Source organism: Epinephelus moara, chromosome 18 (assembly GCF_006386435.1).
Source record: "Epinephelus moara isolate mb chromosome 18, YSFRI_EMoa_1.0, whole genome shotgun sequence".
Taxonomy (NCBI): Eukaryota; Metazoa; Chordata; class Actinopteri; order Perciformes; family Serranidae; genus Epinephelus; species Epinephelus moara.
In genome coordinates, this window is record NC_065523.1 from 36,816,827 (window position 1) to 36,835,750 (window position 18,924).

General features: G+C 42.8%; 1 protein-coding gene across 1 annotated transcript in view; it reads right to left on the reverse strand.

The window, feature by feature from the left end:
- Window positions 1–1,440: 1,440 nt before the first annotated feature.
- The window catches only part of tlcd4b (TLC domain containing 4b), a 31,605-nt gene continuing 14,121 nt past the window's right edge, over window positions 1,441–18,924 (reverse strand). Inside the window, exons 4-7 of the mRNA XM_050069033.1 lie at window positions 10,832–10,890; window positions 9,190–9,284; window positions 8,699–8,772; window positions 1,441–7,175 (exon numbers count right to left, since the gene is read on the reverse strand). Coding sequence (XP_049924990.1) covers window positions 6,827–7,175; window positions 8,699–8,772; window positions 9,190–9,284; window positions 10,832–10,890 — 577 coding nt within the window. The 3' untranslated portion in view covers window positions 1,441–6,826. The remainder of the gene's footprint in view (window positions 7,176–8,698; window positions 8,773–9,189; window positions 9,285–10,831; window positions 10,891–18,924) is intronic.

Sequence of the window (18,924 nt, forward strand, 5' to 3'; positions counted from 1 at the left end):
GTTCTTATATTGCCAGATTCCAGAGAGTCTCCCCTCTTCATATATGGCAGAATATGTAAACTTCCAACTTGCTATGGTGAGATACATGTAAAAATGTAAGAATTTAGTCACACAGATTTGTTTTTTTCATTGATATAAAAATTAATATAAAATACAGGCACATAGAAGGACATGACATGATGGCAAATCTGGTCTCCTATGTCCGAATTTCATGTTCATTGGTCAGTCTGAACTGGTAATAATGGCCGAGCCCTCCGCCTCAAACATTTGGTCGAATGTCCCTTTTTTTCACAAATCCAAGGTGGCAACCCTAGGTGCGACACCCAGGCCGCACGCCTGTCAAGCTGTAGACCACTATTCAAGAGACCAACAAACAACAAAACCAGCTGTTTTTTTGGAGTCACTGCTGCATTTCCAGCAGCTTTTTAGGCTTTTAGTAGCGACCCGTCGCTGTGTCTTCACTGGTGTTAGTGCCACGAGAAGCTGTTGTTTTTCCACTGAGACATTGCTGTGTTTCCAGCGGCCTCTTAGCCACCAAACATGGTTGTTTTTAATTGACCTGATGCTGTGTTTTCACTGGGGGCGAACAGTCGTAGCATAGTGCTAGCATTAGTAGCGTTTTGGCCCAGACATCACTGCGTTTCCTGCCAGGACAGTGCCATAAAATGGTTGCTGTTTACAGAGACATCGCTGCATTTTTTGCAGGCATAGTGCTACCATACATGGTTGTTTTTTTCCCCAGACATCATTACATTTCCTGCCAGGACAGTGTTTTTACCGAGACATTGCTGCATTTCCTGCCGGAACAGTGCCATAAAAATGGTTGGTTTTTTTTACCAAGACATCACTGCATAGCATAGTGACTCCACACCTGGTTATTTTTTGTAAGACCCCTATGTGTTACCAAACGTGGGTGTTTGTAATTGTCCTGACGCTGTGTATTTCAATGGGGATAGTGCCATTAAAACTGGATGTTTTCTACTGCGACATTGCTGCATTTTTTGCTAACATAGTGCCACCATTAGTGGTTATTTTTGTGACATTTTTTACAAGCATAGTGTCACCATACGTGGTTAATTTTTACTGGGACGTCGCTGTGTTTCCTGCCAGGACGGTGCCGCGAAACATGACCTTTGCCTAACCATAACCAAGCAGTGTTTGTGCCTAAACCTAACCACACGTTTAACCACAGCGGTGTTGAAACATAAAGTTGAAATGTATCAACTACATAATAAGTAGTGGTTTGCAAAAACGTACGTCAACATTTATTCTGGTGATTGGGTTCCAGCATGACCTTGGACCACCAAAATCTTATCAGTTCATTTTTGCAAGCAAGTGGACGTTTGACGTACAACCCAGAAATTCAATGTATCCAGGCAGCTACAGAGGTGGGCACAGTGAGGATAAACACACAAGTAAAAAAATGAAGTCCAACAATGATTTTCTCTCGTCTTCAACTTTATTGAAGAGCAACACTTTCAAGTAAGTCTCAGCTTTCAGCACTACAATTACAAGATCATTAGTAGTGGTCATTGTAGACGACGACAATCCGAGTCACAAGGTAATGCTCAGACGAGGACCCTAAGGCCTGCGTGTAGTGTAGGCTGTTTCACATTAAAATCTCCAGAAAAACATGAACAGATCATAACAAGAAATTGCATTGCATTAAAAGACAAAAAATAAAAACAGACAAAACAAAGGGGAAGGAACAGAAGCCAAACTGGCAAATCATTCAAAAGAAAAATAAAGTCAAGTTATTTATGAGTTTGCAATTTTTCCAGTCGTTCTTAATCATTACACAAATGTTGTCACCGTCATGAAACTGAATTCAATCCATCTTATTTCATTGTACACCAAGGATCGAACTTTAAATCAAATACTTCAGAAAAACAGAAATGGGGCCAAAATCGTAGTTGCCCAAGTACCACGTGTAACCTTGAGACGATCGTCGGTAGAGTACAGTGCTCAGTACCAGGTTGTGATGCAGCTCTGTGAAGAACTCATCAAATTTAACACCAAACACGACCAAAACAGAGGTTTAATTAGTACAGTGTGCATCTGGTTTCAATATTTGATCACAGATATATACACATTTGTGTATACCTTTTTAATATATATATTTAAATATATTCATTATATAACATAATGAATGTTGGCCTCCCCAAAGAAACAAAGGCAATGTGGTCGTTCTCACCTGATACAACACAGATCACGGCCTTTCAATAGCAGCCTTATCAAATTCAATCCATCCGGTCTATTTTCCAAACAGCCCCAGGGTGTGAGACGCAGCACAAATATCAGGTCTTGAAATATATTCTGTAGAAAACCCTGACAGATACAAAAACTCTCAGTTTGTCCGACACACTGTGATTCTAACGTGTGTAGTTTTGACTTTGTGCACGAGAGCTGCAGCGGAGCGCAGTCTCAGTCTAAACTCAAAGCACGCGGCGCTTTGATCAGCGTCGGCCAGTCTCAGGAAATCTCCCACAGTGTTGTCAGATTATTAGGAACGATATTACAGTTTTATTCTACAACTATTCACAGCTTTGAGTTTAGGAGGCCGGAGAATTGAGATGTTAGCCTTCCTGCCAACTATACATCTTAAAGAGCTTATGTCAAAAAAATATAGTTTCCATTCTCATCACCTTGGACGCTGTGAGCTCATCTTAATGCCACTAAGTCACCCATCACAACATTCATAGAGACATGCCCCTGCATTCAGGAGAGCACAACACAAAACAGGCCTCCGACAGGATCAGCTTTGGATTATAATACTTGGCCGGATTAATCATTGTGCAGGCAGATTATAAAAATATATACAGAGAGTATACATGTGGAATACAGAGGAGATAATCACTGGGGATTACATTAGAAAGTCATGCTGATCCAAATCTGACTGCATCACACCCACTACTATTTGTGTAAAAGGCACAAGATACTGTAGCCCCTCCTCGGTGGTGACAGACAGAGATGCGGGAGGTCGCTGAGTCGTTGCTCCACAGGGAGTGTGCTTTAGAGATCCACAGTGAAAACACCACCAGACTACTCTAATCATCCATCCAACTGCTAAGACTTAAAGGGGAACTCCACCGACCAACACGAAGTGTCGTAAGAAGGTGCTGGGCCTCCACGTACCACCAGAACAGCTTCAACGCGCCTTGGCATTGATTCTACCAGTCTCTGAACTCCACTGGAGGGATGAACACACTGTTTTGATGACGGTGATGGAAACCGCTGTCCAACACAACGGTCCAAAATCTCAGTTACAAAAAAATCTGAATCAGTTGAGCTAGCTCCCTGCAGACCCTGGAGGTGTGCAGCGCAGTAAGCTGAGGAGGAGCAAAATTAACCGATCAAAAATACTCTCAGCAGTGAACTGAATAAGAGTTGACATCCCTATTTGCAAAAGGACCTACTGAATTCCTTAAAATCATGTGTAATCCATGAAGGAAGTCAAACGGGAAAAAAAAGTCTCGCAATTAACTACCGTGCAGAGAAAGACCTACAACCCTGAAATGAGTTAGCATTTTACAACTCCTGGTTCCCTCGTCTCAAAGTCAGTGAGTTTTTGTTTAGATGTCTGGAATAAGGTCACGTTTTGTTCTACAACATATAATTCATCAGTGACTTGTGAACTTGTGAACGCTGAAGCTTCTATGTGTCTTGAAAAACGTAGTTGTTACAGTGGCTAAATGAGACAACAGAACGTCATGACGCTGAGCTGCGCTGAACACGGCTGTACAGTCTTGTTATGGTGGCGACGTTAGGTCATGCGACTGTAATGTAGTTCGTTAGTAGCCTTATGGTAGCTTTTTACCTCCGGCGATGGCATTTAGGCTTCAATAATCATGAAAATGGTGTGCTCATCTTGCTAAACAAAACATGTAAGGCGGAATTTATACTTCTGTGGTGAATCGACGCTGTAACTACGGCGTAGGCTCTGTGTCGACGCTTTGATTTACTTGTATTTCACAGATAAGAAACAATAAATTCTGTAGACAATAATAGCATTTTAAGTCTTGTGTGTGATTTATCCTGGCTGGAATATGAGTAGAGGAAAAGTTCGCTAGCTGCTAAGCTAATTTATTTATGTGCTAATAACGTTAGCATGTTGTATTTGTTTGGAAAACATGTTTAGTATAAGACAGTTGTTTTGTCAGTGAACCTTGTGAGTTGTAATGGAGTAGAGTAGAGGAAAAGTCTGCTAGCTGCTAGGCTAATTTATACAATGTAAAATGCCATAGGCTTGTGCTAATAACGTTAGCATGTTGTATTTGTGGGAAAATGTGTCCAGATAAAGACAAGTGTTTGTCTGTGAATGCTGCGAGTTATAGTGAAGCTGATTTGTGTACTTGTGTTTGAAACTGTCTCTATTAAGCCATGTTTAATGTGTGTTTAATGTGTGTTTAATGTGTGTTTTGGAGGTGTAACTGCAGAGTGACACAGACACACTGCACAAATATAAATGCTCACAGCGCTGTAGGCTCTGCTGCACAAGTTTAAATCCTGCTGAAGTATCATAAACGTTTGTTTTGCGCCAAGCTTATTTTCAGCAATAATCCAAAATCAAATGAAAAATCTCAGACATTTCGAAGAGGGTACCAGTGCCATGTTTACGCTCACGTCGGCCTACAGAAAAACGACTCTATTTTTTCTGAAATAAAGTCCCATGGGGGACACAGGAAGGGGCGGAGCTTCGCCTCTCTATAGGAGTGATATGCTGAGTCGGTGGAGTTCTCCTTTAAGCGAAAAGGAAACAGGAGTACACACGCCAGCTTGTCTTTTCTAAATTTCTAGAGTGACAAAAAACAAATCTGAAACATCCTCCTGTATCTCTGTCTGTCTGTCATGATTCAGCTATGTAGCCATTAGAGTACAAAGACAAGAGTTAATGAATTTGTAAAACCGAGTAATGCCCAGTGGCACACAGAGAATGTGAAGGTGATGATTAGTGAGTTAGCCATACAGTACGCAGAAGGTAGCTACTGTGTGTGTATATACTGTACAGACATGCAGGGAGAGGAGAAAGGAATCAAAGTTCATGCAGTCAGTCTGCTCTGAGAGGCAAAATCATCTGGAAGACAAACCCCTTTAAGCAACAGATTAATGCAGTTAATATTTAGATGTTATACATCTATCTCGACTATTCGCTAAGGCATCACAGAGATATGTCCGTCTTACCATGCTCCGTAGTGATGATTTACAGTTTATAGAGAAAACAAAACAACATGCAGATTGCCACACTGATTCCAACAGATTCTTATCACAGATCGGTACATCCAAATTAATTAGAAACTTTTGAAAAATGTCATATTGCTAGCATTCCTACTGCTGACATTCTGCAACAGAAACAAAAGAGCACCATGTCAGTGTTTAAGAAGGGCACCAAATACAGTGTACAGTTTGCACGCTACGCTCTGCTTGTGCAAACTTGAGGAGGAGAGTGGAAAATGTTCACACATCCACAAGTGTTTGTGTGTGTGTGTGGACTTTTTCCACTCCCGTCCCAAATTAGGTTCTCAGAGTCACCGAGAACAAAGGAGATAAGAGGAAGTATAAAAGCCTCCGGGGGTGTTTCTCTAGAAAGATACACTGACGAGAAAAGTGATGCCGCTCTGTTTCACTGCACTGGCTGGGAAAAAAAAGCGGAGGAGACGCGGAGGAGTCCCTCTGAACCAGTGATATCACAACAGATAACACGTTAAAGGCTAAAATCACTCTTTACAGTGGAAAGAGGAACAAAGAAAGTGTTGATTAACTCATGATGGCGGGGTTGAAGTCTTTGTAAGGCAGGGGGAGAGGTAGAACAAAACCAAACGTTCAAGCTGGATAGTGGAGCCTTATCCAGTGAGGCAGAGGGTTGCAATGGATGAGATCTGAATTAGACACGTAACTGCGAAGGACATCAGTGTGTGTAAAATAAGACAATACAAACAACACCATGAATACTGAAAAGGCAAAATCGTCCCGTGACAAGCTAAGGATGTTGGAGAGCGGGTCTTTCTCTCTCCTGCATGCATATTTAGATTCTTAATATATAATCCAAATTGTAAGGAGGTTGGAGGGGCATGGCTGGTGATATAGGCAGGCGCCACTTGTTACAAGGAGGCCACAGCAGGTGATACTGTAGAAGAGGCATTATGGTGTTTCTTCTGTCTCTTTGTGAGGTCTGATGAGTTTAAGACAAGAGCCCTATAGATTCACAAACACTGTATGGATCTGATGGGGGAGGACGTCGCTCTGTGCGCCACGTCTCCTCGGGTGTGGACGGAGTGCAAACGACAGGAGAAGCCTCCTGTTGTTTGGGAGCAGTAGCGAGAGCGAAAGATGGTTGTCTTCTGAAGGGGTGTAGCTCTGTTAGACTTTGTGATCTTATTCCTCCACAATTATTGCTTTCCTGTCTTTCACAGGCACTTCAGAGGATTGGGCTTTGGCTGAAGTTGAGCGTGAGAGGAGACTGAGGGGAGATGGGACAGGAATGGCGGTGGGGGCGAAAGAGGCGAGTGACAGACGGAGTTAAAAGTGTGCTTGTGAGCTCTACCTTGTTGTCTGCGACCAAAAGCTATCGCCCAGCAGGCTAACACTGAGGCTGCGAAGGCTGGTGCTTGTGCAAGTCAAAGAGCAGTCTCTTTGTCTCGTGTTGGGGTCAGGACCTGAGGACTAGCCCGGTCCACTAGCCAACTACAAGGAGATCAAGGGCTGAGATTGGGGATTGGAGGGAGGGACGCTGAGGCTGTAGCAGCCGAGAGAGGCTGTGAGGTTCCTGGATGTCCAGCCTCCCTCCCTGCTCATGTCCATGTCTACTTATCCTTTGCTCTACATCTCTTTAGTCTGTGTGGTTGTTGACGTGCTTCCCGTCTGGGGAAGACTCCTTCTCTGCTGCCTCCTTGACCTTTCGTCCTCCCCTCCCGGTCAGGACCTTGTAGCAGCCACGGGTGATCTTATACATCCAGATAAGGTTCAAGATGTCCAGGGCGATGCAGGAGGTGATCCAGGCCACCTGGGCGCCCAAGCCCAGCCGCTCAAATTCTGGAGTGCCAAAGGTGGCGAATACACTGGCCCAGTAAGATGGCATGACGGCAGTGCGTACCAGGAAGAACACCACCGCCATGGCGACGCCGTTTAGCACCACCAGCCGATGTGAGCGGGGGTACTTTAACGCCTCGAAGAACCACCTGGAGGAAGAAGAACAGAGGTCGCGTTAACTAATATTTTCTGAGCAACGACAGAGAAATCTGACATCTGACTGGAATGTTCAAAGTTGTCATATCCACATTTAAAGGATCAGTGTGTAAGGTTTAGGGGGATTTAGTGGCATCTAGTGGTGAGGATTGCAAATTGCAACCAGCTGAAACTTCTTAGAAACTTAGAATTCCTTCAGCGTTCATTGTTCAGGAGGGTTTAAGATCAAGATTAACTTTATTGTCACCCATACTGCAGCATAGTACACAGCCAAATCAACATTATACCCAACGTAGCACTAAGAAACACAAAAAGATAAATAAATAAAAATATCATCAGTCAGCAAATTGTCATAATCTGGTTGATTATGATGAGAAGAGTCACTGATGATCTTATTGGCTTGACTTAGAGCAGCCTGTTCAAAAACTGACTGCATGGATCACAGTATCACACAGTATGGATCAATCTAAACAGTTAGTGGGAGCTGAACTGTTCGCAGACGTCTCTTCTTCTCTGAAACAAACGGACTACTCCAACGATTGTGTCCTGCCTCAGGTGGAAGAGTTTAAGTATCTCGGGATCTTGGCTCGGAGTAGAGCCGCTGCTCCTGCACATCGAAAGGAGCCAGTTGAGGTGGTTCGGGCATCTGGTAAGGATGCCTTCCGGACGCCTCCCTTGGGAGGTGTTTCGGGCATGTCCAACCAGGAGGAGACCTCGGGGCTGCCCCAGGACACGAGGGATTACATCGCCCGGCTGGCCTGGGAACGCCTCGGGGTTCCCTCGGAAGAGCTGACGGAAGTGGCTGGGGAGAGGACTGTCTGGGCTTCTTTGCTGAAGCTGCTGCCCCCGTGACCCAGACCCGGATAAGCGGAGGACGACGAGTACGAGTGTTAAAATGTAGAAAAATGTCAGTCTGTCTCTCCCAAACCCCATAATGATGTCATCTAATGTCTTGTTTCGTGCTCACACCAAAGGGTTTTAGTTCACCGTCATGGGAGAGTGTGTAAAGCTGCCAATATCTGAACGTAAGAAGCTGCAGTAAGAGTATTTTGGGTACTTTTATAGTACTTTTCTATGAAAAATGACTTAAACCGATTAGTTGACTACTAAAATAGTCACTGATTATTTTAATAGTTGATTAGTCATCGATTAGTCGACTAACTGTTGCAGCCCTAATGGTGAACATGGCGATCTCCATAAACAAGAAGCTGCTCCCTATGTAGATATAAGCGTCTCATTCTAAGGTAACGAAAACTCCATGATTCTTAATTTCAGGTGAGTTTACACTGTGAAAAACATACTAGTTATATTACATTTCAGCTAATACATCCCAAAAATCCTACACACTTGACAGAATTTTTACGACCCTGTCCGTCAACACGACAGACAACGAGGAAGGCTAATGCAACCTCCAAATTAGAAATGTTGGAGTAGAAAATACGTCAAACACAGGGTGGTTTGAATCCTGGGATATGTTGACCAACAGAGGAATACGTCTCCAGTGAGGCTGACTAACCTTTGGTTCACAAAAGGTGTGGACAACTCTGAAATGAGGCGAAAGTTGGCAAAGTAGGGAAGCACGCCACGTGTCTGCAATGACCAAACACACACACAGTCACGCTAAATGACACAGATACATTATATAAATAATATAGTGTCTCTAATTGCTATTGAAGTTTGTACAGGGTGTCTACAGATATCGGACACTTAAATTTAATGCTTTTTAAGACCTTTACAAAATAATATTTCATCTAAATTTATGACAGACTTTGGAAAAAGACAGCATTACTTTCAGTGAAAAGTTGGTTGATTTATTTGAACACAAAGAACTTGAAGATGAATAAATAAAATTAGATAAATGTTGCTATTAAGACCTCATAAATTCTAATTTAAGACGACTTAATGACTTTTTACTCCTCATATTCATCGTAAATTAATTTAAGACATTACAGACTCTTTAACAGACAGCCTGTTATACACTCAGGTTTTGAAGAGTGGTTGACTCACCAGCACATATCCATATGCATAGAGCGCCGCCAAGTGGTGACAGACAAAAAAGCTGTCTCCCATAGTGCTCCAGTTACATGCTAGCAGCACAAGGTCTAGAGGACAGGGGGACAGGTTGGTTAGAGAGATGGCACACTGACTGGGAGGATGATTATAAACACAACTACCTTTAAAGGCTTAGAAGAGGTTGAAATGTAGAGAACATGTATACGGGGGCAGAAAGTGTGGACACATTTATCATAACCTTCCATTTCTAAAGCAGTCAGAGTCAGGGAAAGACAAAACAAGGCATGAACACCACTTTCTCACTCATATTGTTCCCTTTATATGTTTCTCTTTTATCAGTGCACCTTAAATTTCACACCTCAAAGTGCAGACGGCCTCTTCTGCAGCTGAATATGCATTCAATCTAAAATAACCAGCATTGCTCTGGTGTTTGTAACTTTAATGGAGTGACTTTAAGGAGCAGCACCTGCACCAGTGAACAGGAGAAGTTTAACATGACAAAAAATATCTGTCGTTGACATTGAGGAAAACATTTGAGGCTTAAAATGTGCTATAAAATTTAAGCTGGAGTGCGGGATGTACACATGAGCATCACAGACAAGCCCTTGTCAAACGAGTTCACACAATGCTGATTGGTGTTTTCACATTTTGTCCTTTTATAACGAACCAAACTCAGTCCTCTGAAAGTGCACCAAAAAGTGGACCGACAGAAAAGGGAGTCAGTTCTCTTTCTGTTCACACTATATATAATATATATTGATGTTGTTTCTGTTTTTACTTTGATGTGACACTGCAGTGCGGTTATGAAGCTCCTCGCTCTCAAATAAACTTAGCCTTGTATTCTACATTCCACATCTGGAGACGTGAGGTATCTTCTGTGGACCTAACTACTCCTCGTCCTGCGTCCTTGCAACTGTTACAGGCCTATGTGGTGAAGTGAACTGCACTGAGGACTCGGTTCGGTTTGCTTCAGAGGGGTCTGAGTTCTCTTGTAGTGTTCACATATGTGCAAAAAATTTTAAGTCACCACTCTGAGTCTGTTTTTAGGGCGCTGAAAAGGACCAAGTATGAAAACACTCTTAGTGTCTGTGGCGGCTTTCCCGTGCAGGTTCACAGGAAGTGATGTGTTTTACGTTGAACAGGCAGAACGAAACTTGGAAATTTGCAAGACTGGCTTTTGTTTTGTGTTATTGTCTTTTCTGTGTGGCACTGCTTTTTAATTTTGTCTTCTCAATGCTTCATTTGTCGTTATGTGATTCTGTGAAAGTGTCTGTGTAATTACTCTCACTGCCAGAAGGGGGCGACAAAAGTTCAGCACTCCAGCTTTAAACTGAGGTCATAACCTTTAATTTATAAAAACAGTCTGAGTGGAGTATCCAGGCTCGACAAAATAGTCCATGAGAGGCACTGTCTGACTCACACTGTTCCCTCTATTGTGTAAAATAAGTTTTTGATTTTCGATCACATCAAAGTGCAGATTGCCAGATGTCATTTATAGCTTCGAACTCTAGTCAGGTCACTTCAGGTTGAAGTCCCTCTCCTTTGTGTTTACACCATACAGCACACTGACTGACTGCGCTCATTGACTGTACACAAGCAGGAGTCTTCAACAGAAGTACAAACAAAAATAGCTCACCATAAAGGAGGTAACCACAGGTTATGGCTACGTTTAGTTTGACGAGGCTGGGGTCACCCCTGTGGAAGAGCAAAGAACACACAGTAAACTTTCTACACAGCTGAAACACTACAAGACAAACAAGCCGGGAGGGGAAGCTACTTACCATTCCTGAAAGAGCACTCACACTGTGCTCCTCTGATCGATAATCTACTTCTGCACTGAGAACCTGATGCAATTCTGCAAACGACTTTATGTAAGTAGACTAAAACACTAAGCATGAATCACGTCGAGAGCTCGTTCAAGGCTGATTGTCTGATAGTCGTCTGATGTTGATGAGCTTACAGTGATAAAGAGTCTTGATTAAAAAGAGCAGCATGTCTATGAGGCTGTGAAAGAAGTTGAGCTTGTTTGTGTGTCCAGAACATGACAAACAGCTCTTTGAGCAACATATTAAAGCATCTTTATGACTGACTCTTTTTGGCTGGACCGCAGCAAAGCATGGGCCAGCCCTATAAATACGAGTCAGTCCCTGAGTCACTGAGTGAGTAATGAAGTTACACCATTAGACGGTAATGTTGCTAAAAGCCCCGTTTCCACCAAACAGTCCCATTCTACTTAGACACTACAGAAAACTGCAGATGAACATTTAACACCCAGATATTCACATTATAAACACCACTGACTGTCACTGCAACGATTTGGCCACGATTCAGCATGTCGACCAAACACACAGTTCAGCCACACACACACACACACACACACACACACACACAAGGTTTGAACCTCGTGGTGTTTGTTTGTGAACAAACAGTAATCAGCGGTGTCTGCTCTGGTGACCGTTAGGTGTCCTTGCAAATAACATCTGTTAGAGACGACAATGAAGGTGTCTCTTCTTCAATAGATATCCGATCCTGGTATCAGGAGCGACGTATCGCGTAGCAAATGACTGGATGAACGTCTGTGTAACAGAACCCCCCAACACACACACTTTAAACACACACACACACACACACACACACACACACACACCTGTGCTGTACTGTACAACAGCTCACATTACCCACCAGATGACCCTGAACACACCACTGTCAAATTTTATCCTCCAAAGTTTCACCTGATATTGTTCAGCACACCGTCTGCCTTTGTATCATCTTGCTATCAGCACGTTGGCAGAGTACAAGTCGAATGTATGAATATATGCTGACTGTGTTTGCATGTGCGGAGTAACATTAGCAACTGTGCTGTGTTGTTATATATAACGTTATATGTTACATTAGAGGCAAACTGAAAATACCAGTCCAGCAGAAACTCTGCGACCATCTCGTCCCTTTTTGTCTCAGGATGAAGCTGCATCAGTCTTCGCCATCGCTCGAAAGCAGAGCCGATGTTGACCCGAGTTTTGGCTCTTGCAGCATCGAGTTCTCTCTTAGTGTTAGCTTTTTCTGCTATATTCTTTCTTTTGCCAACTGATTTCCCTGTTGGAGCGGCTGGAGGTGGAAGCCGTGGTCCGAATTTGTCTGCCATTGTTACGGAGAAAAGTTTATATCCACAAGCGTCCCTGTTACTAGCTAGCTAGATGTTACGCGAGCAGTTATATCAGTCGGAGGCCTCCACGTGGGGAAGACAGACAGGACGCTCAACCAATCATTGCATTCGGTCCGAACTCCAACTTTTGTCCCCAAAAGGAAAACTTCATCAACTTCTGTTTTATCTAACAGGATACAGTTTTCAGTGTCTTCATCTCACTTCAGTCATTATTATTGCAGCAACACGTATTTTGTGGACTAAAAACAAAGCAATTGATTTTATTTTTCTCATAAGCTACCAAAAGTTTAATAAGTAGTTAGTAGTTAGTTTAATAGATATAGATTTGTTTTTTTGATTCTTAGATTTTATTTTGAACAAAAAAACAAAACAAAAAACAAAAAAAACAAGATTAGAATCTTCACCATTTAAAAAACATTTTATCAATAAATTTAAAGATATACTACACAGGATTTTCCTACAAAGCAATGTATAAACTCAACCCTCACTTTTGACCCACTCTCAGTGTGTGGCGGTGTGTTTTTCTGCAGAGACTCCGCCCTCTGCCTGTATTTTCTGTGTTCAGGACGTTTTTGGGTGTGTACCTCCACAGCCCTCAGGTGATATCGGGACTTTATAAAAAGGTAGCGACCAGGTGCCAGACTGTAAACAGCAGGCATCACGAGACACGGCACAGAAAAAATGCAAATGTAATGAGGCGAAACACCAAACGAGAGTGAATCTGTGGCTGGCTTTACAGTTTAAAAACAGTAACTGACAATTCTGCAGTGTTCCTTTAAAGAAACATTTCCTTTCTTCCTCTCTGATGATCTAATCTAGACTATAGATTTTTATGATTTTATTTCTAACATGTGAAAAAAAGTAAGTCAGAAAAGAAAACAAGAACACCAAGCAAATATATTTATAGCAAACTCAATATGCAACAGAATGAAAGTATTTCACATCTGGAAAGGTGCAGCGAGAAGTACATACTTGTCAAGTTATATCCTTTTACAAATAAATATTTTATCAATAAAGGTTATATTGCCAGAAAGGTCATTAGTCGGCAAGATTTCATTGGTCGCTTAGTCGCATTATCGCTTTAAAACTGGACCATGTGTGAATTTAATTTGAAAGGACAGACACAGGAAGTGTCCTCGTCAGGTTAATTTCCAGGGCTGGTACCTGCGGTTATTCCACAGGCTAGTTAATAACATGTCGGGCAGGAAATCCAAAGTGTGGGATCATTTTGAGAAGGTGAAGGACGAACCCAAGGTGATATGTAAACTCATCTTCATTGGTCGACTACAAACATGACGTATCATCTGAAACATGGAAGTAGCTACATGCCCATTAGCCCACAGCGTCATTAACAGGCGGCTCGCTCAGTGTGTGACGTGCACTTGGAGATAAAATATAGGCCTATATTAATGAAGGTTCATTAGTACGGTTTGTATTTCTCTGTAATGTAGCACAGTGTTAACAATGTTACTGATACTATTCTTTCTCACACCTTCAACTCAAACCACCAAAATATATCATTTAATCATTACATTCATATCAGAAACATGCAGGAGACTAGTCCACTGATGGACCCTGATGAGGACTGTTGGTCTACTGGGCAGTCCTAATACAAACCTTGATCAAATCAATCAAATTAATCGAATTAAACAAGTTTAACAACCCAAATCAAACACAACCTTTTAAGTCCTGGACCCTGTCTTACTATACCAGCCCCCCTCTCAGATTATCATCCATCTCATATCCATGTTGTTTTTAATCTAATGTCTGTTTCACAAGAGATAGCTCCTCCTGTTAACTGATCAGTCGTATCACTTTACCGCTGCACTTAGAGATTCAGCAGGCAAATACAAGACTGGATAACAGCCCACCTATCAGATAGTGTGATAGTCAGAGAGTCTGCAGGGCTGCCACCACACAGTCCAGAGGCTTAATGATAATAACATCAGTGAGATCCAGCTGCACTTAATTTAATGTACAGGAAACTTATGCTCCTCTCTCTATGTATGGCTAACTGACTGGAGTTTGGCCTGAAGACATATGTGGAGCCCTTTTACTCAGGAAGTGCTACAACTGTGCTGACTCAATGGGCCTTATGCAAGAATCACTAATAAGGACTTGTAGATGATCCTTAGTGACATGCAGCAGTGACTCAGGAAAAGTTGTTGAATTTACTCTATTTTTTGTGTTTAAAAAAACGTGGTCCAGGAGTCATTTTTTCTCAGCAGGGGGACAATTATAATATTCTACGGCCTTTAGGAATTATAATGCCTTAATCTGAACGAATTCGTGTTTAAATATGTTAAATATGCAACGAGTGAAACTGTCGAGTGGCTTTGTGAACTCTGCCCTCGCAGACTTTGCGTGAAGACGGTGAACATGTCACAGAACGTACAACTGAAGTCCCAGAGGGCTCAGTCCAAAGTCCAGAGGGTGGACATTTGAGTCCTTTTTAAATAGGAACTGTGCAAATTTGCAGGAAAGCCCAATCAGTCTTTTTTCAGCATTGGCAGTATCAAAACAAAATCGGGGAGTGCAGCAAAATGCCGCCTACCTACTTTTGTTTATACAGAATGTGCCTTTTTCGGGGCAATGGGGGGCGTGAGCAAGTAACAAAACGTGTAGCTCAGCGTGTGACGTAAACAGTGACGTGGGAGGGAAGCCGCGGCTGGTCAGTCCTTCGGCGATTCTCTCACAAGTCGGCCCGTTCTTCACCGTCCCCATCATCTGATGGTTAATGGCCTCTTCGTTTGCGAGGACAAGGAGGGCGCGCAATTCCTTGTCTCCCCAGTTGCTCATCTTTACAGTGTCTGTCAGGTTTGTGTTTCCCTCTTGCTACTAGCTGCTCGCTAAAAAGGTTCCACCAATATGTCTACCCTCCGAGGTGGAAAATTGGGCACCTCGGATCAACTCGCCAATCCAGCTCTGTGTGTCTAAACGCTCGCAGCTTGCCGGCAAAATGGCCCAACACTCGCTGGAAATCTGGCAGCGTAAAAGGGGCTCTGGATGCAGCCATGGAGGGGACTCCGGGGAGGCACATGAACATGAACAAGTCCCGGTTCCTTTGTATGGAATAGGAGGAGAAACTGGTGGAGGTGTGGAGTGAAGAAGAGTCAGTGTTTAATTCAGCGTGTATCTGATCCACCAACCAGCACAAATTTAAAGTTTGTACAAAAATGCAGTTCATCTTTATGGATGATATTGATGCCGAATTGACTAGAAAACTGTCGACATGTGACGCCTTTTATCTGTTTCTAGAGTTGTGCATTTTTGCGGACAAGTAAGGAATTGTTAAAATGTCATAGTTCTTTAAGGGAGTTTGGTGCAACATTTTCCTCCAGGAGCAGGATGGGAAATTATCTCAAAAGGAATCTAGTTTTAATCTTGTTAATACTGACCCTGCAGGACCCCCAGTCTTTGCAAAATCTTACAGTGTGTGACTACAAACTTACACTGTTTTATGATGTGAGAGGGTGTCAGACTTTAGTCTTTCAAAGTCTTCCAGTGTATGGCAGGCATTAGTGTTAATGCAGGTTGTTCAGCGTTACATCACCTGTAACATACTGTATTCTACTCTCTCATTCATCTTGGAGATGGTTACGTTCCCTCGGCTGCCTCCCAGCTAAGCTATGGCTTTAAGGCTGCTTTACACTGTGTGGTTTTGAGCCGCCTGCTGCGACGAACGTTGACAACCGTGAGAGAGACGTGGTTAAATCTTTGGACTGTGAGACACACCCACTGATGGCTGATTTGGAGCTTTGATGACTAATTACAGCTTGGAGCTAAAGTCTGATGGTGACAATGTTTACATGAAATGTGTGCACAGATATTACACTATTATTTCAAATATGACAATATTTCGAATTTGATACAGCTCATGTAAACAGCATATTCTGTTCTGATATTCTGAATTAGGCCTTACAGCATTTTCCAATTCGGACATGTGGGATATGTCGACATATTTTGGGTTTCAGAAGCATTTTTTGGACAAGTACACAGCACATTCAGAATGTACGTCTCAATTGTGTTTTTTTGGACACACAGCCTCTGTGCGTTGAACGTAAACCAACTCACCAACAGTTAGTAGAGAGAGATGCATGTCCAAAAGAAAAGCCCACATTTCTGATCAGAAGGAGAAACACACCTACATTAAAACATTACTTACGGGGTGTGGAGGTGCAGATGTGCAATCTGTTTTTCTGTCTGCTGATTTCTGACAGCAGGACTGAAAGCTATGTGGTGTGAAATTTGTCTTGAAGCTTTTATGTAATCTTTTTGTGAATGAAACTTGTGCATAAATGGAGCAGAACACAAAGCAAAATGTAGGCATGATCACAGATCACAAATGCACACCCTCTAACTTACAGGCAGCATTTATCAACACAAAAAATGCTCTGCCCTGTCTAATGTCTTGCAATGTATTGTAAAGTTTTAGGTTAAATATTTTCTCTAAACCAAGTTGACCTCAACTCAACATGACCCTGAAATTTGGTCCCTGGCTTTACTCAGATGGCCTTGCACACACATGTTGAGGTCAAGTCCAACATAAGCCAATCAAGAAGTGCAACAGAGGTGGGGCAGGCAGACATGCTGCTTGTTAACTGAATGGATTATGATAACAGCCAAGGCCCGCGCTGCCAGCAGCCAGAGTGACACACTGAAAGAGCCGAGCTGCAGCTGAACACAATGCAGGTTTCTAACAGTCTGGCTCGGGCCACTCAGGCTGCATTGAGAGCAGCGGAGAGAGAACAATGCTGCTGTGTGACGGCTCTTAATGATGCTGTAATACAATCAGATTGTCTGGAGAATTATTGCTTGCACCACTCTGCTTGCAATAAGATGAGCTTTATAGCATTAGGATACTGCCGGGGATAGGCGGGGTGCTGGTGGGTGCAGGGGATCACTTAGGAAATTCAACATGAGAACAAAACTGTACAACTTACTCATTATACAACAGTGACATGGCACATATTATTATAGTATCTTTTTTCATTTTCATATTCCCTTTCTATATTTATATTCTTGACTTTTGTGCTAGTTTGCCTTCATTTTTATATTTCCTCATGTGTGTGTATTGTACACAACAAACACATAAAACCTTCTTGGCAATAAACCTCACTCTGATTCTGGAGAGAAGGAAGTAAGGAGCTACAGTCATAGCAAACTGCAAGGCTCAAACTGGAACACCAAAATCTAATGATAATAAAGCGAGGACTCTCTTGGTGCGTCTCAAAGTCAAGAAGAATCCTCAGGGGCAGCACACATGCTTTTTTTGCGCGCTCAAATTCACTGTTTTCAATGTAGACGAAAGACAGGCGCGCTCAAACGCCAGAGCGAAACTGCTGCGGCGCACACGCGTTCCTGACTGCCTATTTTTCAGGGTGCGACGGCTGAGCCCTGAGATAAACTGCGTTGAACTTTTGGAACGCAGCAGCCTGCACCCCATGTCATGTGATGCGGAACAACCAATCACAGCCGACATATCTTTCCCTTCGTCCATAAGTATCAGTCCATGATAAACATGGAAAAGCTGATTATTTAAATGCAGAGCTGCCAGAGCTTTTTGTATTAAAAGTTCAGCCTGCGCTGCATTCACAGACCCCCAAAAGCGTCCGACTTTACAGATGGGAATCTGAATAATACAAGTGTCAAGTATCGCCACACTGTAGAAGTACAGTTTAAGTCCTGCATTCAAATTCTTAGTTAAAGTGAAGAGTAAAAGAAACACATTATCAGCACATACATTTACTTAACGTCTGTTGAAGGTGGAGCTTTAAAATGCTAGATAATTAAATAAATAATAATGCAGCATATTTGATTTGTTACATTTTGTGAGTAAAATCTGATTCTGCAACGTAACCAGTAGCATGTCTCTGTCAGGTAAATGCAGCCGTACACAGTTAGAAGCAGAACACAGAGGTGGCTTTTGCACACTATTTCGGGGTACAATGAGTAAGAATAGCAAAATAGTTTAACATATCATAATAAAGGTAGGTGTTTGGGGGACAGGTGTGTTGCTCAGGACCCAAAGAAACTCGAAATTGAGTGTTGAGTGGTTCTGGAGAAAGCTGCAAGCAGCAGCACCACAGGCCAAGCAATCGTCCAGTTTTGAACAGACATGTTTGAAACGGGCACTTAACTATTTCCACTAATAAATAAATTAGATTTTCCTCTTTCAGGCTGAAGGAAATTCTATGACAGAATAAAGTGCATTAAAACTAACATGTAAAGACAAAGAGCTTTGGGGAGGAGGAGTAAGATACTCAGCACCTGAACACTGAGCAGATGAAGATCTGCAGCATCAGGAGGAGGGAGAGAGCCCCTATGATTCACCCCCCCCTACTCAACCACCCATCCACCCCCCGCTTTCTCCTTTCTCCCGTTTTTCACTCCATCAGCGATGCTGGCCGGGGCCGACGCAGAGACAATGAAAGCGAGGGAGGTGTGCTGCATTGATTCGACAGCCTGAGATGTGGGGTACAACGGACAGCTAGAGGCAGGGGGAGGCTGCATGGAGGGCTGGTGGTGTGTGTGTGTGTGTGTGTGTGTGTGGGGGGGGGGGGTCC